This window comes from Impatiens glandulifera, chromosome 5 (assembly GCF_907164915.1).
Source record: "Impatiens glandulifera chromosome 5, dImpGla2.1, whole genome shotgun sequence".
NCBI lineage: Eukaryota > Viridiplantae > Streptophyta > Magnoliopsida > Ericales > Balsaminaceae > Impatiens > Impatiens glandulifera.
Window position 1 is genome coordinate 48081696 of NC_061866.1, and position 22335 is coordinate 48104030.

The following is a 22335-nucleotide window of genomic DNA, read 5'->3' on the forward strand; positions in this document are numbered from 1 at the left end:
ATAATAGAACTCAAACACCAAACAAACATTATTTGAAAGATTATTTGATTACTTTTAAAATCAAATGCACTAAAAAATATTTATGATCAAGTGTAATCCATTATAATAACCAATCTAAAAAAACCGACTTAAACATCACCATTTAAGATTGTTTTTTCTTTATTTTTTTCTAGCAAGCAAAATTAATTAAAAAGGTCAAAAAGTGCAAAAAAATCCTATGTCAACAAAGAAAAAAAATACAAGTTATAATGAGATCAAATATAAAGATAAAAGGCATTCAAAAATAACCATGGCCTCTCCCAAACAAAATTCAAGCATGAAAACTTCAATCATGAGTCATTGTAATAAATAATTAACAATTACATATCTAGACAATTATTTGATAAAATTGAAAATTAAGATCTTATTACTGAATTCTAAATATTTAATAATTTAAATATATAAAAATAAAAAATTAAATTATCAAATAAAAACATCTAAAGTTAATGTACTAATATTTGAATTATTTTGACTATTATATTCTTATATATTAATTATATTAGTTAATAAACTCAATATATTTAAATTATATAATTAAATATTAATAAAAAATAATTTAAATATTTGTATATAAAATTATAATTTATTAAGGTAATATATAATATATATATATATATATTTCATCTTTAACCTCTTTTTTATATTTTTTTATTAATTTAGATACAATAAAATTTGTATTTTATGATGTTTGAAATTAATCTCGTAACATTAAGAATTTCATAAATTATGATTTATAGAAGAAGAAAAAAGTTTGTTATATTTGTACTTAATCAACTTTATTTATATATATATATATATATATATATATTTAAAAAGTAAAATTGATTATTTTTTAGTATATTGCTTAACATTTTTTTCTCTTTTAAAATAGTTTGATATATTAATTTAATATTTTTAATCTATTTTAATTTAAATTTGTAAGAATAAATAATTATAAAATAAACTTGTGTTATATAATGATTGAAAACACAACTCACTAAATTCTATTGAAATGAGTAGTTATTTTAATGTATATATTAATTTGATTTAAGGACTCATTTGTACTAATCCTTTTACATGATCGCGCGTTTCAACGATTAATGACGTGGCAGTACAGTTGGATTCCTTAACGATGAGTTGTGTACATGTGGCAGCGAGTGTAATATATATTATACTCGAGCGCGTGTAATATTTTTAAAATCCGATTCGGCATTTCGTTCATCGAAGACGACAATACCCTATTAACCGGTTTCCACACCGTCTCGTCTTCTTTCAAGTCCTCACACTCACGGCGTGTCCACATAACTCAACCTTTCTTTCTCTCTCTATATCTCTCTTTCTCTCTCTATATCTCTCTCCATTGATTCTGTATCTATCTATATCTATATCTCTCTTTGCCATTCAACGAAGCAAACTATAGGTCCGCCGTTTGCTGTATGTAAAAAGCGTTCAAACTGGAGGAGGAAACTGAAATAACAAGGCAACCTCTCAGAGTCTGATTTCAACAGGTGCGTCTTCTTCTTTACGGATCATTTGTTCATATCTGGCTACCTGTTAATGATGTTTAACTAGTGAAAGAGTTGGAACTACGTTCGCCGTTCGTTTTCTAGTTTATTTCGTCTGTTTCTGTATAAGCTGTGTATTGATCTGAAGTATATTTTGGAATTGTGTTTTTCTAGATTAATTCCTGGTTGATGTGAATTGAGATGTCTGGTTTTGGAGGTGTTTTGGTTTCTGATCAATTGCTTCAAAGTGAGTTCACTCAGGTTGAACTTCGTAGTCTTAAATCCAAGGTAATCCGATGATTCCTTTGTCGTTGGATGTTGATGAAGTTAATTGGCGTGGCGTTTATCTTATTTATTTGGCTTGTTTTTGTTTTTGTAGTTCTCATGGATGAAGGCTAAAAATGGAAAAGTTACAGTGGGAGATCTACCAGCGTTGATTATGAGACTGAAGAGTATGAGTGAAACCTTCAAAGAAGAGGAGGTACACGCGATTCTGAATGATCACAATGTTGATTCGGATCTGAATGCCGACGTTGATTTTGAAGGATTCCTTAGGGTGAGACGAGTTACGTTTGGATTTGAAAGATTGTTTTGTAGGTGAAATCTGAATGATTTTATTTCTCATTTGTAGACATATTTGAATATGCAATCTCGAGCTGCGGTAAAATTGGGTGGTTCTAAGCATGCTTCGTCCTTCCTCAAGGCTTCAACAACGACTCTTCTTCACACTATTAGTGAATCGGAGAAAGCATCTTATGTTGCACATATTAATAGTTATCTTAGGGATGATCCGTTTTTTAAACAGTTTCTTCCAATTGATACTGCTTCAAATGGTTTATTTGAACTTGCAAAAGACGGAGTTCTTCTATGGTATACTGTTCATCTATCTGCATTGTGCTGCTTCTGTATGTTTTTTGTTAGGATTCGAACTTTGACATGTTGAATGTGGTTGATGCAGTAAGCTTATCAATGTTGCTGTTCCGAACACAATTGATGAACGGGCTATTAACACGAAAAAAGTATTAAATCCTTGGGAAAGGAATGAGAATCATACCCTATGTCTTAACTCTGCCAAAGCCATTGGCTGCACAGTAGTCAACATTGGCACTCAGGACTTAATTGAAGGAAGAGTAAGTTGGTTCAGCTTTTGCATGCATATACTGTGTATTTATACTTTGAGCTATAAATCCAAAAGTTGATTCATTCCAATGCTTTTCTGCAGCCTCATTTGGTTATGGGGTTGATAAGTCAAATAATAAAGGTAATCATTTGGATTTAAGTTTGAACAATTACTGGCTTACAATGTTGAGAATGAAAATGACATTTTTCGATAATTTTTTGTTGTTGTTTCAATTCTTTATTAGATCCAACTATTGGCCGATCTCAATCTCAGGAAGACACCACAGCTTGTTGAATTGGTGGAAGACAACAATGTATGAATTATGAATCTGTACTTTTGTTTTTTGTATTTGTAAGAAAAAGCTTCAGTTAGTGTTAAAGCATTATGCATTGTAAATTTTCAGGATGTCGAGGAACTTATGGGGTTAGGCCCGGAGAAGCTCTTGTTGAAATGGATGAACTTCCATCTAAAGAAAGCAGGCTATGAGAAAACTGTTGCAAATTTCTCATCAGATTTGAAGGTATTAGGAGAACCCATCTATTCTGTTATCTGATTATGCCTCAAAGAAAAGCAACGTATTCTGTTATCTGATTATGCATTTTTTTTAAATATTAAAACTTGTATAAGCCTCGATAACAAGTACATTACATTACTGCCCCCCCCCCCCCCCCCCCCCCAAAAAAAAAAAAAAAAAAACTATAGGAATCATCATATAAAGCGAACTCTTTAAATCAATATTCTCGTAATCGTTCTGATCCGCAACCAAATTGCTGTAACCTTTTCTGCAGTGTCCTCAATTTCCTGCTCTTCTTATCGTAGTTGATCTTAATTTCAAATTTCTGCATTTCCCTTTCCAATTTGGTTCTAGTTAGTCTTCTTTAATGCATCCCTTTGCATTAAGTTAAAACCTCTTGTTATCTGATTATACAGTACTAAAAGTCAGTACAGTTAATAGATTCCTTATATATATTTATAATATATTTTATCTGATCTGAAACGATGTCTCATTTCAGGATGGTGAAGCTTATGCCTATCTACTTAACGTCCTTGCACCAGAACATTGCAATCCAGCTACTTTGGATGTCAAGGATTCAACAGAAAGGGCTAATATGGTACTTGAGCATGCAGAGAAAATGGACTGTAAGAGATATCTAACACCAAAGGACATTGTTGAAGGATCAACAAATCTGAATATTGCATTTGTTGCACAAATATTCCACCAAAGGTGTGATGTTATTTTCTTTCGTCAATTTAACTAGAATTTGTGGTACTATTTGTTTACTATTTCCTAGTTGACACTGAAACTATTATATTCTGATGATTGCGAAGTTATTCCTGTTGTTATTAGGTTCTTGGTTCGTTTAATAATATAGGGATGTTTCTTATGGGTCTGTGGTTTTAATTAGTTACTTCTCTTTCTCTACTGAATATTGATTGGAATTAGGGATATATTCTGATACCTAATTATTTTGCAGGAATGGCCTATCTACGGACAACAAGAAAATCTCTTTTGCAGAGAGGATGACAGATGATGAACAAATATCCAGAGAAGAGAGATGCTTTCGCCTTTGGATAAATACTCTTGGCATTGCCAGTTATGTTAATAATTTGTTCGAGGATGTGAGAAATGGGTAATTCTCCAATACCCATAACCATTAGCATGATTAATTTTTGGTTCCTAGATTTTTGGGCATCTCGGATTTTGTGGCCATCTGTCCAATATTAGCAAAATAATTTAGAGGGAAAAGAAACAAACAAAGAAAGTTTTCAATTTTCTTTTTGTTTATAACACGGGACAGTTGTCTCATCACCAGGAGTACAATTTTTTTTTGTAAAACAAACATATTCATAAAAACCTATTATCGATAACTGTAGAAAGTAAATAGTATGGTAAATATTATCGATAACTTTTTCACATTCACTTGTGCAGGTGGATCCTCTTGGAAGTGTTAGACAAGATTTCCCCAGAAACAGTCAATTGGAAGCAAGCTACAAAACCTCCTATTAAAATGCCATTCAGAAAAGTGGAGAACTGCAACCAGGTTATTAAGATTGGAAAGCAATTAAAGTTCTCCCTGGTGAATGTAGCTGGAAATGATATTGTTCATGGCAATCAGAAGCTTATACTTGGTAATGCACACCCTTGAGAGTTGGATGTTGGTTCCCTTTTTCTTTTCCTTTTATTACATTGTGCAATGCTTTCCTTGACGTGAATTTGTGTTTCAGAATCTCATTTAGCTTTCTTGCTAATCTTTTTAGAGCCAGTTAAATTTCTTTCACACCATCGGGTTAAGTAATTGATGGTGTCAACTTTTGAGAGGAAAAAATATGAAATTTTTCTCACATAATCTGCATTCTCTGTTCAGCTTTCTTATGGCAGTTGATGAGGTTCAATATGCTTCAACTTTTGAAGAACTTGAGATCCCGCTCTCAAGGGAAGGAATTCACTGATGCTGATATCCTAGACTGGGCAAATAAGAAAGTCAAAAGTACGGGAAGAACATCCAAGATTGAAAGCTTTAGGGTAAGGAAATCAGTTATGTTTGGATGTGCATAATTGTAATTAGAATTAGAAAAGCCATCACAAACAAAAGATTTGGATTTAGAACACCAATTCCAGTTCTGCCCTAAAAAAACATAGCATTAGCATTGTTATTTATTGGTCAAATGGTTGAATAATATCCGTCATCTCTGTTTCAGGATAAGAGCCTGTCAAATGGGTTATTCTTCCTTGAACTTCTGAGCGCTGTTGAACCAAGGGTTGTTAATTGGAACCTCGTCACCAAGGGTGAAACTGGTAGGAAATTCTATTCCACAAAATATTATTGTCTTTTATTTATTTTTATTTTTGAGAAGTTATGAACTGAACAACAAAGGCTGCAAAACTTGCTATCAATCTCACTTAACCCCATTTGGAAAACAAAACGAAGTCAAGACACAGATGCCTAAATTTATTGGTGATTTCTATCTAGATCCTGATTCAGATTTAAAAATAGAGGATCTGGATCCGGATCCGGATTGAGATCCAGGAATAACGTGTTTCCAAATTTGTCACAAACTGGTAAATAATAAAATTGTGACTTACTTACTCTTGTTTGATAGATGACGAAAAGAAGTTAAACGCCACATATATCATCAGCGTTGCAAGAAAGCTTGGGTGTTCAATCTTTTTGCTGCCTGAGGACATCATTGAGGTGTGAAGAAGTTAACCTTTAGATACATTTATTACCCTATTTTTGTAGTTGACAAAAGTAATTTACTGCAATATCTTCATTTTTTCCATGACCAGGTAAACCAAAAGATGATCCTTACTCTGACAGCAAGCATCATGTACTGGAGTCTTCTGCAGCAACCGACGGGTGAATCAGAATCATCACCAACACCCTCCGTGAGTGGCGAAGACAGCATTTCCGCGAACGAAGCGAACTCGAATATCGATGATTCGGCCTCTGACATCACAGTCTCCTCACAAATTGAGACCGGCAAAGGGTCCAATACAGTTGATGATGAGGAAGTCAGTTCAAAAACGGACATCAATGGTAAGAATGAGGTTGTTCAAGTTGGTGTTGAATTTGATGGATTGTTAGCTGATCATAAAGTTGAGAATGGGGATTCTGTCGAGAAGGAGTGAACTATACTAGTTAAGCTGGTTGCGGTTGGTTTTATTGGTGCTGCGATTGGTGTAGAGGAAACACTACCTTATCTTCACTTGGGTAGGATCAATATGATATGAGTGAGTAAAGAAGTTAAAGAAAATACACAACCATATAGAGAGTAAAGAGGTTGAAAATGAGAGAACTTTGTATAGGTTGTTTTATAATATAGCCTTTTGGTTTTCAAGATGTATTTTTGCATGGTTTTCTTCATAGTAGGTTATTCTTTTAATCTTTTTGATAAATAATAAGTGGCTTTTATAAGATTGTGGATTTTTACCTTTCAAAGCATTATGATGGATTTTTTCTTCATTTTGAGGATGCATGTTTATGACCCCATCCTAAATCAGGGCGTTCATTTTGAGGATGCATGTTTTGCAGATGAGATCCTCTGTTACATACGGGTAACAAAGCTTTTTGTCGGATTTTTATATTCACATCTGCATGAACATTTTTTTCTATAAAGAAAGTGATACAAATCAATTGCATGATTAAATATAATAAACTACACAACAAAATGTCAAAAACCTGCAAAGATGATCCAAGTGTTTCAAGCATCATATCCATCACTAATCTCATTGATGCTGATTCCAATCTTTCAAATGCATTGTAATGCAAGACGTGCAAATTGAAGAAAAATATAAGGTAAATACTTTTACATTCAGGACCAGAAACAAATGTCATTTGCAGCACACAAACCACGATTCAAACAATATCAATACAAATCGAATTTCAACACAACAAGGGATATCACATGACAGGAAGAAGAAACATAGAAAATAAACCACACTTAGTTTGATAGTTGTCTTTGGAAATTGGTTTCAATATCATTTCCCCCATGATGGCACTACAAATACTTGATCAGCAACCACATTGCAACAATTAGCCCCACAATCCCACTGACCGAGACAAGCAACGACAGACATGAGCAGACTCCTCCTTTTGTCCGTCTGTTCAGCATCGCAAGATTCTTCTGCACCCTCTGTTTTACACAACAACGTGACCAAGAAAAGAAGAAACAGTAATTAAGACTTAATAGGATGAAAGTAATTTTACATCATTTCCCAAATTCCGAGTCACCCACCAACAATATAATTCAGGAATGAAAGAAAATTGTAAAATATCCCACTTTAATTCAATAATTATATCGCTGTCCATATTTTTCTTCATTAGTAATCCGTCACGATTATTCTATTGGAAGGAACTATTTAAGCCTTTATTGGATGACCTATTCGAGACAACTAAAAGCAGAGTGGAGATTATTTGAGATTTTCACACAATTTAGGATCCCTTCACAAAATGCTCACTGAGAGCTTCTCCCCTTTCTCTACAATGCTTGGTCTCATTTGATTCGGCTGAAGCGATGAAATCATTGTGAGAAATAAGCCGAATCAAACATGCTGCGAAAATATCTCACATGGTGGTGGGCCCCACACATTTACTAATAAGCTGGATCGAATAAGCAATAAGCCGAATCAAACCAACCCACATGTGTATTTTCAAAAAATGATCAAGAGATTACAAAATTTGTGGAATGCTTCTATTAAGATTTATGCATACATTCTATCGTCCTCATTCCTCAGGTTTGAGGAAATGCATATTTAATGACAGATATTTGCTAATACTGATCTGGTAAACAAAAAAAAAACTAGTTGAAAACCTGAGTAGTACATAACTAGTTGAAGTATTCTTACCTTTAGTCGGGAGTCTGTGACATCGACATGTTCATCCAAGTCATCCTGCAGTTAGAAAAAGGTACAAAATCATAGCAGAATTAAGAAACCAAAAAATGTCAAAAGAATCAAAAGCATGGAACAATACATACAATTAACCTAGAATGCAAGCCAAGTTCCTCATTAACTGCCAAAGCAATATGCTTTGTACTTATCACTGTTTCCTCCAACTTTTCTAGCCCTTCATCTTGCTCTCTCATTATCTGTCTCTGAAGACCAACAATGCCATGATTATCCAATCCTTCCGTTTTCTTGACTGCATCAACCGATGTAATTTCTGGACCCAACAAACTGTCTCTGTTGGCAAAGTTAGACATATTCAATGTGGATGCCATCTGGTTTACTTTTGACCTCAAATTCAGAACCATATCCTTCCGACGATTCATCTCCTTATCAGTTCTGTTTTAACATGAAAACATAGCTCTCAAGTAACAAACCATTGAAATCAGTAAATCACAAATGCAAAGGGTAAACCTAAATTAAGAGAGAACTCTTACAATGGCTGTTTGCCATGAAGCCTTGACAAAAGAGACTGCAAACTGTCTAGCTTAGTCCCCAGAATCGTAATCTTTCTTCGTATTGTAGATGCATGACGTTGTGCATCTGGTCCTGTTGCAGGCATAGATACCCTTTCAGAGATCATACCATTGATATCATCAGCTAGTTTTGCTGCTTCATTATATTCTTTCACCCATGAATCCTGTGAAGATGCCATTGACCTAAAATCATAGATTTTACTCAATGATAAGACCAGAAGTTCTAAATAACATATGTAAACTAATCCCTTATTTAGGATCTCCATGTGGGTTTACCTTTGTTTGATCACATGAACAGAATAAACAAATTGAAATTAAGCTCCGATATACAAAATTTACTTACTTAAACCTTCTTGACTGGATTGATTGTATTTGACGATCTAAGGAAAGTGGTTGAAGGGATGATCGGGAATCGATTGAATTATTGGTGGGAGGTGATTAGAAGAAACTTAGAGAGAAGGGTAACAGTCGGCGGCGCCACCTTTAACCGGCAGAATTTGTCCGGCATGGTCGTCCTTTGCATCCGACCACATCACAATAATAGTAATAATAATGCCGAGATATCCATTGAAAGGGAATTTTTTCTAGCTTTTTATTATTAAGCTTTTTGGTTGGAAAATTGGAAAATATGATAATTTCAGATATACACCATGTTTCCAGAAAGAGAAGCTTCTTCCTTCCTATTATCATAGCATTAATTATGATCCGTCCAAAAACTACATTATCAGAACAAATTTATTTGTTAATTTTATTCTACCCTTATTTATTAATATATACGTAATTAAATATATGATAAGATTGTCCATTTATGTTAGACACAAAAACACAATCCGAACATAACACGGAAAAATTAAGTTAGGGTAACGTAGATTTGAGTTTGAGTCGAACTCAAGTCGACCCATTTAGCCTAAATAATAAACAAGTTAAAATTGAGTTCGGCTTCAAATGGCCTAAAGTAGACTGTCAATCCAGTTATATTTTTTTTTAGAGTTTTATGTTTGTTATTTTCTATTCATTTTTGTAGAGTTTTTTTTTTTTTAATAATTGTGATTTATTTTCATTGTTTTTTTTATTATTTTAATATAAAATAAAGATAAGATATTAATTACCTCGTTAAATCAGGTTAAGTTTGAGTTGAATCTTGTCAATCAAGTTGGGCATGTCAGTATGTTCGCGTTAGATATTTTAACCCGAATTATTAAATACGTTATATTCAGATTAGTATCGCACAACCCGCTAACCTGCAAACCCGAAGTCGACCTAAATTGTCACCTAACATTATTTTATCTAAATCAACATTTTAGTAAAATATTAAAATAATTAATTTTAAATTAATTTTTTTTCAAACTTGGCCAATAATTAAAAAAAAAAAACTTAATATTTTATCTTATTATTATTTTTTTTTTAAAATGTCCATATATATTAAAAATGATGAAAATTGTTTGAACATAACGACAAAAACATAACATAAAGAAATTTTTTTTAAAAAAACTAAAAATAAAAAACGTTATTCAATAGGTTATTGAGCTTATAAATCTTCGAGAAGAACGATTAACTTTCTGACGGACTCTACCGACTTTCCGGAATAAATCTCAGAAAACATAATAATAATAATAACATTATGAATGATGCGCATATAACGTCTACGATCAATGAAAGTTCGATGATTTATCTCTAATCAGATAGTCTACCAAAAAATAATTGGGATAATAATCCAATTATGTAAGTCTGTCATATTAGCCGCATCAATCCAAATTTCTCAACAACTATCTAAAGACTCGGACATCGTCCAATTAATCTCAGTAATACTCCACAAAAGACTACAGATACTAGTTACCCATCGACAATGCAAAAGTAAGTGACTTGTTTATTTAACATTCTCGTGACACATACGACAACGGCTAACCATAATAAAACATTTTTTCATGCACATATCATCCGTAAGAATTCCACCGTGAATAACGCTTCATCCAAAGAACGAGATTTTGGATGAAATCTTTGACTCCAAAAGTTTCACCCAACAAAAATTATATGAATTCATCTTAACGAACAACTTGTAGCAATTTCCCGCATGAAAACTATCTATGTCTTGTCAACACATAACGTCTTGTTCAGACGGGGACACTTATTTGCTTTCTACCAAAAGTAAAATTCTATTATGAGACAAACTTTCTATAATGTTGAATCTCCTTCTATATCTAATTCGGCTAGCGAAACCACTAGATCGATGATCAAACATGTCATTAAGTATGACATTTCTACATATAGCAATGGAAGCAAACTCATGATACGTCGTAACTAGACTTCTGACACTACACCAACTGTTGTTAGGGGTGTGCAAATAGGTAAACTCAACCCATATTGAACCCAAATTAAATTTGGTCAACTCATTCTCCAACTCATATTAATAAATAATATGGGTTGGGTAACCCAAACTAAATTTTAGTTTATAACACATTTATTACGTTTTTTACTCGTTTAATATTTAATATGTTTTTGTCCCGATTAACATATTTTGATCACTTTAACAATTATTTGATTCATTTTACCTAATTTAATACGTTTTTGACTTATTCAACACGTTTTAAACTCGTTTAACAAATATTTGATTCATTTGACCTGTTTTGACTCGCTTAATACGTTTTTAGTTTTAATAACTGTGTAACTCGTTTTAATCCATTTCACATGTTTTTGGCACGTTTAGTACGTTTTTACACATTTAACACGTTTTGGCACGTTTAACACGTATTTGACATGTTTAACACGTTTTTAGCACATTTAACACGTTTTTGACACGTTTAACATATTTTTCATACGTTTAACACGTTTTGACATATTTAACATATTTTTGACATGTTTAACACATTTTTGGCTCGTTTAACACGTTTTGACAGTTTAACGCATTTTGGCACGTTTAACAAGTTTTAGGCACGTTTAACACATTTTTAGTACATTTAACACATTTTATAGTGTTTAACACATTTGGCACGTTTAACACGTTTTTGACATATTTAACACGTTTTGCCCATTTAACACACTTGTGACATATTTAAAATTTTCGATCCGTTTAATTTATTTTTTCTCAGTCTAATATGATTTTGACATTATTATACGTTTTTTTTATCTGTTTAACATAATTTTGTTTTTTAAAATTACTTTGATATTTTCATTACTAAATTAGTTGAAGAAATAATATGTGAGATTAATATGAATTATTTAAATAATATTTAAATCATTCATACTAAATGTGTTAAATCATAAATGTGTCAAAAACATGTTAAACGTGAAAATTTGTTAAATGTGTTAAATGTACCAAAAATGTATTAAACGTGTTAAATGTGTTAATAAATGTTAAAATGTCAAAACGTGTTAAACGTGTGAAAAACGTGTTAAACGTGTTAAATATGTCAAAAACGTGTTAAACGTGCAAAAAAATGTGTTTGAGTGTAATGGAGATCAACGTAGTAAAAATCAAAGGAATATATTAGAGTTGGAAGATGGTTAGTTTATATTGAATTAATAAGAGAGAATTAGATTAAATTTATATAATTTGGGTAATTTGAATAATCCTAACCCAACTTAAATTAAACTCAACTCATAATCAATTTAACCCAAATTAATATTTTGGGTTATGGTTGAGATTTTGGTCAACCCAAGATATGTCCACCCCTAACTGTCAGCCCAAAAACTGATCGAAAAAACGTCAACTACAATGAATCTAGATTGCTCCTGAAAACTTTTTAACATAAAATAAATTCTCTTCCAAATGCTACACCCCGCTAAATAATTAGACATTTTATTGAACCAACAATCAGACTAATCGTAACCATACTTACCTTTGATCATCGATGTTGATAGACGTTAAACTTATTGTTATTTATATATCATTCAAATAATTAAAATAATATATTTTTAATAATAAATATAAATTAAAATAACCAAGTTTTGTTTTAAAAAAGAAGATTAATTTGTTTATATTATTTTAATAAAAAAAATTGAGATATAATAGAAAGAAAAAAAATCAGCTAGCTAAGAGAAGTGGAGAGAAAGCACACACAAGTCATGTCTTTTAGAAAATGTTTAAAAAAGGGTCGGTCCCATCTCCGCTAGCACCGTAGAATCAATCAATCGTCACTCAAATCGGATACGCAGCCGTAGCTGCTGCTGCTGCGTTCTCTGTAAAGAGGATCACTTTTAGATTCGGAAAGAAATAAATCGCCTCATTCCTTTGCTTAGCTTCACTCTTCACTCAGTCGAAGAAGGGTAAAGAATAACAAGATGTCCGATCTAGATAAGCAAATAGAGCAGCTAAAGAGATGCGAACCCCTTAAAGAGTCCGAAGTAAAGGCTCTCTGCCTTAAAGCCATGGAAATTCTCGTCGAGGAGAGCAATGTTCAGCGAGTCGACGCTCCTGTCACTGTGAGTCCAAATTTACCACTCCCCCACACTCATTTTCTGCTACTGTTTCTGGGTTTTCCATCATCCAAGAATTGATTGCCTTTTCTTTATCTTTTGCTAGTATTCTTCAATATTTCCTGTTAAGCCGACTGTTTGATCTAGGTTTCATGTACTTGTAGAAAGTGTTTCTTTTAGTCCTATAATAACTGGAGCTCCTCCTGTAAACTGCATTAGTCCTATAATTGTTAGATGAGGCAGCTCAGTATTTGATACTTACTATCTCAAACATATTTGAGTGCCAAAAAGCAATCAACTCTTACCTGCCAAAGAATTTTTAGGGAAATTACTCATCTATATGAAAAAGCACAATATGCATAGGGAAGATGGATGAGTTCTAAGAGAATGAGAAAAGAGGGTGCCATAATGGCTGGAAGCCTCAGCCTTGACAGTATGCCAGGTCTTTCTTCCCTCATTTTTCAGCTCATATGCTTTGGAAACATCCCATAGCAGTGCTTGATCATTACCTTATCAATGTTATTAAGATTGTGACAAGTAGACGGTTGTTTTAAGTATGATAACAGATCTATGTTCTGTAAAAGTAACTACAGGTTCACTCTATGATGATTCATAGGTTATACGTGTCTTAAATTGAATGACTCGGTCCGTTCATTGTCCATTTGAATTGATTAGCTTTTGGCATCTTGTCTGTTTGACAATTGGGCTTAGTATCTATGGATTTTGTTTGTGGATATGGTTGGTTAGGTTCTTGGCAACCAATCCTGTGATTGGAGTATTGATGTATGTAATGAAGCCAGATATTGGAAAGCAGTAACCTCTTACATGGTTGGTTGCTGCTTAGATGTTAACTATGTTAGGCCCAAAAATGAAGCTGCTATAGTTCATATGCACTGTCTAATTTCACATGGCATTGTGCTGCTTTACCTGTGCGAACTTAAAAGCTCGTGCTGTAAATATAAAAACTCCACATTGAAAGAGAAGAATGTTATCCATCAATAGTCTGAGGTGTTTAAATAGTTGATGGCTGCTTGACTATACTTATGAATGCCTGATCCTTTCCCTTTAAACATCTGTGCTCCTTATACATGAGAGATTTTAAGTAAGCATGCTTCAGATATATTTGAGAATTGACAGAACATAAGGGAGTTCCTGCCTAATGGGTTTGTTTGCTGAAGTAGATACATTTAATTTTTTTTATGCTTGATTGGCTGCATATCCATTTGAATTTTATGTCCTACCTGTTATATTAGTTATGGACTTTTCTGTGTACTATAACTAACTTCATCACTATATTTACCTTTTCTGATATATGTGAGGAAATTCTTGGTAACAGAAAACCATTGACATTATTTTTATGTATAGATTTGTGGTGACATCCATGGACAGTTTTATGACATGAAAGAACTTTTCAAAGTTGGTGGCGACTGTCCCAAGACTAACTACTTGTTCCTTGGAGATTTTGTTGACAGAGGGTACTACTCTGTTGAAACATTCCTATTATTGCTAGCTCTCAAGGTATTACGCTTCTCATCTCTTACATCCATATTTCATAACCCTTCTTTACTATTCCATTTTCTTAAACAGACAAAAAGCTTCAATTTCACATGGTTTAAGAACAAAACTTGCTAATCTAGTATTGTACTATTTCACTTTTGTCCTTATCTGGATAGAAGACTATGCAATAAATTAAGAGGTGAGACTTAATTTTGACACCTTCATAAATCTAACTTAGTATAAAGTACATTTTACGTGCCTTTCTGGTGAAAAAGATAACCTTTTCAATGAGAATGTAAAATAACCTAATCATCTGCTATGATGAGCTTAATTCGTACTTCCTCAGTCCCCAACTATAAAGCCTATGGATTTTTTCTACACATTTCCACATGAAAAAAATGTAATATTTCTTTGGGAGAAAAATATTAAAACCTTTTTTTTTTATGTTTTACTTGAAGAGGCGGTGTCGGATTGAGTTGATGTTATCAATAAATTCATTGGAAGTAGGTTTATGTTTCTACTGCACAAAAAAAAATATGTATCAAGGTGTTTGGGAGTTGGCTCTGATGTCAATGGTCCAAGTAAAAATGCAAGTACGTTGAACAAAGAATTTGGTCCTTTTGAATTTGTTAACCATGCAAAGCAAAAATCGTTTCAGAACTTTGTATTATCTCTCTGCTATGTGTGTAATTTATTTGCGCTACCCCCACTGGAGCTCAAGTGGTAAGAGTCTTGAATTAAGAGGCTGTGGTCTCATGTTCGATTCTCACTAAAAATACATTGATTGAAGTGGGGGTCATGGTGGTGGGATGTTGTGCTAGCCCCTCCAATAAAAAACTCCTATCTGAAAAAAAGGAAAACTTATTTGCACTGCTGACTTCCACCTCTCTCTCACATACATCACAATGCACACTAGGTGAGGTATCCAGATAGGATAACACTCATTCGAGGAAACCACGAGAGTCGGCAAATCACACAGGTATGTCTTGCAGGTTAGAATGTTAAGTTTGATCTTTTACATAATGGAAGACTTATTGGTATTTACTCTTGGTAGGTATATGGATTCTATGATGAATGTCTCAGGAAGTATGGATCTGTCAATGTTTGGAGATACTGCACAGATATATTTGATTACTTAAGGTTTGTTAGATTATTTAGCATATTGAATGTGTGGATGCATTAAACTGTCTAGTTGGATTGAATAAATTGTTGCTATCAGTAGACGAGTTGCTAGATGGCATATATTCTACCACTTGGCTGTATCACCGCAAAACATCAAATATCTGAATAAAACGTAGTTATGTTTATTTCTTTATGTTATCCATAATACTATTTTAGTTACCATAAACAAAAACTTACTCTCTTCACGATTCTCTTGAATAAATAATTAGGCAAGTATTGTATCAAAACCTACAAAGTCCAACCTAATGGGATCATTAAACACTAAGGTACACAATACCAAGGTGAACCCATAGAAATAGCCCTTTATTGGAAAAAAATAAGAGAAGAGGAGATTGACTAAAAGCCCGTAGATGACATATTTGTCGGTATGTTTATAGCCACGAATAACCAAAGCCTCTAAGGCACCATGTTAAGTAAATGTGTCGCCGTTTATACCACATTTTTTAGACCAGTTTTTTTATCTGGAAAAGGCTAGCATAGCATCCAACCGCCTTGTCCCCCAACTTCAATCAATGTGTTTTCAGTTTTCAGTGAGAATTAAACCTGAGTTCAATGAAGGTGTTTTCAGAATGAATCGAACCTGAGTTGAGACATCAACCTCATGGCACATGACTCTTTCCACTTGAGCTATCGTGGGAAATCTTGTTATTGTATAACATAAGCATATTGAAATTTACATTCTCTTAACCAAGTGAAAAACACAAAGATGATAAAAATGATGAAATAAGAGAGGTTGGGTAACGTTTTTGACTTGGTTTTGTCCTAGATGGAAACCAAATTGCAGAATCATACCAAACTTATTGTGAACTTCCATAGTAATGTCCACTATCTTGATTGCTTTGATAGACAATGCTACCTTACTTTCTGCCACCTCCAAGATATCAAATTCTGAAAAATGCACTCTTGGCAAAAGGGTAAAACTCATATTGAATTTACCCAATCTGTTGATTTTTTATTCAATAGATAACCATGTCCTTGATTTATGATGTCAATGAGTAGAATTTTCAAGGAAAGTGGGTTGTTTTTTGTGTATTTCATAGTGATTTTTAAAGAAAATTTGCAGCTTTATGTGAAATTGAGGTGTACTCTTATAGTGAATTTGTCTTTGTTCACTGTTTATGCTTAAATGGGATCCTGTAAATACTACTGTTGGTTACTTGAAAAATGCATTCTTGATTCATTAAATGTCTATTTAAGCTTCCATTTTCGTATTATAACGAAGTTCTTCATTTTCAACATTCTCCCCGCAGTCTGTCGGCTCTCATTGAGAATAAGGTTTTTTCGGTCCACGGTGGTCTCTCTCCTTCCATTTCCACATTAGACCAGGTATGTTGATTATTTTGTCATTCACTTACTTTCATTCATTTCTTCGTTCTTTTTTGTGACACAAATTACTGCTTAGATTCGCGTAATTGATCGAAAGCAAGAAGTACCCCATGATGGTGCTATGTGTGACCTGCTATGGTCAGATCCAGAGGATGCTGTTGATGGATGGGGTTTGAGTCCCCGTGGTGCTGGTTTTCTTTTCGGTTCTAGTGTTGTCACTTCTTTTAATCATTCAAATAATATCGACTATATATGTCGTGCTCATCAATTGGTAATGGAAGGTTACAAATGGATGTTCAGTAACCAAATAGTTACAGTCTGGTCAGCTCCAAATTACTGTTACAGGTTACAATCGATAGGACCCTTTTTTTATTACCCCTTATGAATTGTCCAAGCTTTTCACATAATAAACCCTCTTCCTTGCTTGCAGATGTGGTAATGTGGCTGCAATCCTCGAGTTGGACGAGAGTCTTAATAAGAAGTTCCGTGTATTTGACGCAGCACCTCAGGTTTGTCACACTCATCAACTAAAGATGCCTTTATATTTTTTATTTAACATTTTAAATATTACATACAAATGTTATTTTAATCCTTTAACCTAAATAATAACCCCAAACAATCAGCTTTTTTACTAAACAATATTTTTTTCCAAAAGAAAATACTCAAACAAGATCTACCTACTAGTATTCCTATTTATTGGATCAAACAATGAATATGCAAAAACAGGAAACAAGAGGAGCTCCAACGAGGAAGCCAGCCCCAGATTATTTCCTATGAGATTATGGATGCAATGAAATTGAGATCTTTGTTACATGATTATTGAGATTGACCGAGGGGTATACTCTCTCACGAGATATCAATGTTTTGGGATTCAGTTCTCGGGCTCCTGTGCCATTTTGTTCTGCAAATGGTGGGGGGTCTGGGAAGGGAATTTAAGGTGGTTCGTGGTCTGCTTTTGTTCGATGAGTTGCCTGTAAGTGTTTGTCTCTACATTGATTGATTTCCTCATTGTTCTATCTCTTTGTAATGTGATAAGTGTGCATTATATATACAACTGGTTCATGTGATATGGTCAAGGGCCGCCTTGGTTTAAGGTGGCTTGCCCTGTCTAGGACCACAACACATCGTCTCTGGGTGCAGTGAACGAACATTCTATCAGTCGAAAGCATCTAAATTAAGATGTATTTTTCGACTGTTCATTTCAAGATTGAGTTATTTAGTGTTTTCTTCATGTTTATCTCCATTTCTTGAATAAGCTTAGGTTCATAAAATTCCATATAGAAATAGTAGTTGTTAATTAATCAAAATTGTAATATTCAGTTTCAAGGTAGTTAAAATTGTTGAGCATTACTTAAACGGATTGTAAATGAGTAAAATTGAGTCTTTACAATTGTAAAAGTTTATTTTAAAAGAATATTAGATATATTATTATTTATATATATAATGAATTATAAAATTAATTTTAAAAATAATAATAAGATGATTGAGGAGAAATGATTGGAGAAAGGGGATATTAAGATTTTGTTTTTTAAATGTTGAATGTATAATAGAAAATGGTAAAATAGTTACCCAAAAATAAAAAATAAAAAAGCACTAAGCCTATAAATAAGAAAAAACACACCATTACCGATCAAAATCATGGATTTCAGAGAGCATTTTAATAATAAATATAATATACCACTAATGATATTTGAAGATGGATCTTTATTAGTGATATTTTATTTTATTATTATATTTTTTAATAAAAAATAATATTTTTTAATTTTTTTATGAGATAAATGTAATAAATTAACTAATACAAAATAAATTTATAAAATAAAATCAAAACAATGATTTAAATATCAAATTATAAAATAATTTTTAAAAAAAGAATAAAATTTATTTTGGAGTGGGCCCTAAATAAATTATATGATGTTTTGACTTTTTTTTTAATTTATTTTTTTATTTTTACAGATTGAACATTGAATCAATTTTAAGTTATTAAATTATTTATAATTTATGTAGCTTATTAATATTTTGTTCTTTCAAAAATTAATATTGGAGCTATTTTAAAACTGGTAAATAAAAAAAATATTAAGGAAACAAAATAAGTTTGTTTATTTTAATTAAATTTTAAGTCATATTTATCCGCTATAATCTATAAATGGAGTGTTTCATGATTTATTTACACTTTTAAAAATATCATGCTAATACTTATATTAGGGATAGTATGTACGAGTTTTATGATAGTTCTTTTTAATTTAAATAAAAAATTATGAATAATATATATAATATTCTCTATACATCTAATTAAGTTACAAATATTTTTTTATATATTATTTTGTTTAAAATTATTTTTTTACATTTTTTTTTATTTGAAATAGTTAGACTATTTTAAACAGTACAAAATAAATAACATAATTTTAAATTTTGAACCATTCTTATTTTATGGTCAAAATTTGAACCTCTTAATTAATAACTAATTAGGGAAATTGTGTTTTTCAGATTTGAATTCGAGTTTATTTTGACTAATAAACTCATTTCGTCTTCAAATCAAATTACATTCATTCTCATTAACGGGATAACCGTCTTTTTAGTGTAAATTTTGTCTCGTCCGTCGATTCAAACATATCACGAGTTTTGTATTATAATCTCTATCATATTATTTATATTTAAATATATGATTATCAGATATCTTTCTCTCTTTCAACATAAATATTATTTTATTTTTTAAATATGATTTTAAAGGACAACACAAACACACGATATCTAAATATGGAGGATACAAAAGAGTAATAATCTCGCATTTTAGTTTGCAGCATCGTTGTCTAGAATAATAACATATGCGTCATCGTTTGAGATCAGAGTTGAAAAAGTATCTCAAAACGAATGTGAATATTTTGCCCACGGTAAAACTTATAAGAAAATAAAATTAAATGTACCACGTATAAGAGGATTTTGTGCATATTTTTAACACAAATTAACTATTTTATAACATTTTAAATGATTTTAAATATTAGGTTAAATTTCAAACAAAAATTAATGTAAAAAGAGACATTTCAAACAAACAAAACATATACCAAGAACAATTTCAAACAAGATAATGCATAAAAAAATATTTTAAACTTAATTAAATGTATAGAGAACATTATACTGATTTTATTTATTTATTTCACATATAGATAAGTATCTAAGCTTTAGCTAGCTTAATTCGAGTACACGATCTTCGACAGATAGGCACTCTCGGCCACAGTTACATAGATTCTTCACTCACATAGATTCTTCACTCCAACTAAACAGAAATGCAGAACCAGCGATTGTAAAGCTGTAAATGAGCCGAGTCGAGCTCAAGTAACTAGACTCGATTAAATATTTATTAGCTCGACTCGAACGAGTTTATAAAATTGAGCTCGACTCAACTATATTATTTACCTACAAGCTCGTCTCGATTTGAAAACTTGAACAAAAATTAAATTTTCAAACTCGAACTCGATCTCGATTTCAAACCAAAATTTATTTTTAAAATGAAAATATCAAATTTTCATACTGATTCAACATTCAAAATATGATATTTTAAAATGAAAATATGAAACCATCGTAACTATTCAAAATTAAAAAATGATATATAAAAGGGTTTTTCTCTTTCTTTGTCGTCGAATTTTCTTAAATAAAAAAAATAGTTATTTAAAAGCAAAACAATATTAATCCAAGAGAATAATGTATTTGTGAATAAATGAGATATAATATAAACAAATGAAGCAAACTCTTGTAAGGCCATCTCCAACCCAAATACCTATTCTTAAATCCAAAATGCAGTAAACATCTCATCAAACAGTAATTCATCTCCAACCCAAAAACCCAAACTCAAAAGAATATTCTCAGAATATTCCTTTTTATAATAATTTTTAATTTTTTCAATATTATATATATATTTATCTAAAATTATAAATTGAACCCATAACTTTACAACAACTTATTAATTACTTTTAAATTCTAATTATAAACCAATTATTTATATAACTGCATTAAACATTATTAAATAAACACAAATTACATTTCACAAACAAAAAAAATACAACAAAACAAACCTTTTGGATTATTGTACTTTTTCGGTTGTTCTACGTGTTTTATTTTATTAAAATTGTTTTTATTATTTATTATTTTTTTATCAATATTGTTTATTATTATAAATTTATAATCCTTAAAAAATATAAAATATAAACAAATTTAAATATAAGTTAATCATATAAACAAATTAAAATTATCATGAATTAAACATATAAATAAATTAAAATATAAATAAATTATATAAATAAATTAAAATATAAATAAATAAAATAGGTATACAAATTAAAATATAAATAAGTTATGTAAATTAATTAAAAACAAACTAAAAGGACTAAAATGAAAATTTTGAAAACTTTTGAGTATGTGAATAGTGTCCTGCAAATTTGGGTATGGAGGAGAGAGAATTTGCAGGAAAACTCAAAATGCAGTTGAGTTTGCAGGTGAGTTGGAGGGCTAAAACCTATTTTGGAGATGGGTTTGCAGGTGGGTTGGAGATGATCTAAACTAGTAAGAGAAATAGTGTAATTGAAATATAATAATAAGAATAAATGATTTTTTTTTTTTTGTGAATTAGGCCATCTCCAACCCAAATACCTATTCTCAAACCCAAAATGCAGTAAACATCCTATCAAACAGTAATTTATCTCCAACCCAAAAACCCAAACTCAAACTCAAAAGAATATTCTCAGAATATTCCTTTTTATAATAATTTTTAATTTTTTCAATATTATCTATATATTTATCTAAAATTACAAATTGAACCCATAACTTTACAACAACTTATTAATTACTTTTAAATTCTAATTATAAATCAATTATTTATACAATATTATTTATTATTATAAATTTATAATACTTAAAAAATATATAATATAAATATAAACAAATTTAAATATAAATTAATCATATAAACAAATTAAAATTATCATGAATTAAACATATAAATAAATTAAAATATAAATAAATTATATAAATAAATTAAAATATAAATAAATAAAATAGGTAAACAAATTAAAATATAAATAAGTTAGGTAAATTAATTAAAAACAAACTAAAAGGACTAAAATGAAAGTTTTGAAAAGTTTTGAGTATGTGAACAGTGTCCCTGCAAATTTGGGTATGGAGGAGAGAGAATTTGCAGAAAAACTTAAAATGCAGCTGAGTTTGCAGGTGGGTTGGAGGGCTAAAACCTATTATGGAGATGAATTTGCAGGTGGGTTGGAGATGATCTTAGGGAGACAAATAGTTTAAGTGAGGGATATTATGAAAATGAAGAAACTTTTTGAATGAGTGAGAGAAATGATA

The 22335-nt window shown here is 31.3% G+C and overlaps 3 protein-coding genes across 3 annotated transcripts; 2 read left to right on the forward strand and 1 right to left on the reverse strand.

Moving 5' to 3' along the window:
• The first annotated feature begins 1346 nt into the window (after positions 1–1346).
• On the forward strand, positions 1347–6585 carry LOC124938303 (fimbrin-1-like). The gene is made up of 15 exons (XM_047478723.1): positions 1347–1526; positions 1698–1811; positions 1903–2079; positions 2155–2393; positions 2482–2653; positions 2746–2784; positions 2888–2956; positions 3047–3163; positions 3657–3868; positions 4119–4274; positions 4574–4773; positions 5010–5167; positions 5344–5440; positions 5746–5837; positions 5933–6585. Exons 2-15 carry the CDS (start codon positions 1725–1727, stop codon positions 6272–6274), a joined length of 2157 nt encoding a protein of 718 aa, XP_047334679.1. The 5' UTR covers positions 1347–1526; positions 1698–1724; the 3' UTR covers positions 6275–6585.
• Positions 6586–6926: 341 nt separating this feature from the next.
• Positions 6927–9181, reverse strand: LOC124938115 (syntaxin-51-like). The gene is made up of 5 exons (XM_047478489.1): positions 8909–9181; positions 8527–8748; positions 8122–8428; positions 7991–8035; positions 6927–7278 (listed from the first exon to the last, which is right to left on the reverse strand). Exons 2-5 carry the CDS (start codon positions 8742–8744, stop codon positions 7144–7146), a joined length of 705 nt encoding a protein of 234 aa, XP_047334445.1. The 5' UTR covers positions 8745–8748; positions 8909–9181; the 3' UTR covers positions 6927–7143.
• A 3485-nt stretch (positions 9182–12666) lies between these two features.
• Positions 12667–18220, forward strand: LOC124939937 (serine/threonine-protein phosphatase PP-X isozyme 2-like). Its single transcript, XM_047480401.1, has 8 exons — positions 12667–12984; positions 14344–14496; positions 15392–15454; positions 15530–15615; positions 16908–16983; positions 17060–17328; positions 17414–17492; positions 17710–18220. The coding sequence occupies exons 1-8, from the start codon at positions 12844–12846 to the stop codon at positions 17758–17760; spliced, it is 918 nt and encodes a 305-aa protein (XP_047336357.1). The 5' UTR covers positions 12667–12843; the 3' UTR covers positions 17761–18220.
• The last annotated feature ends 4115 nt before the right edge of the window (positions 18221–22335 follow it).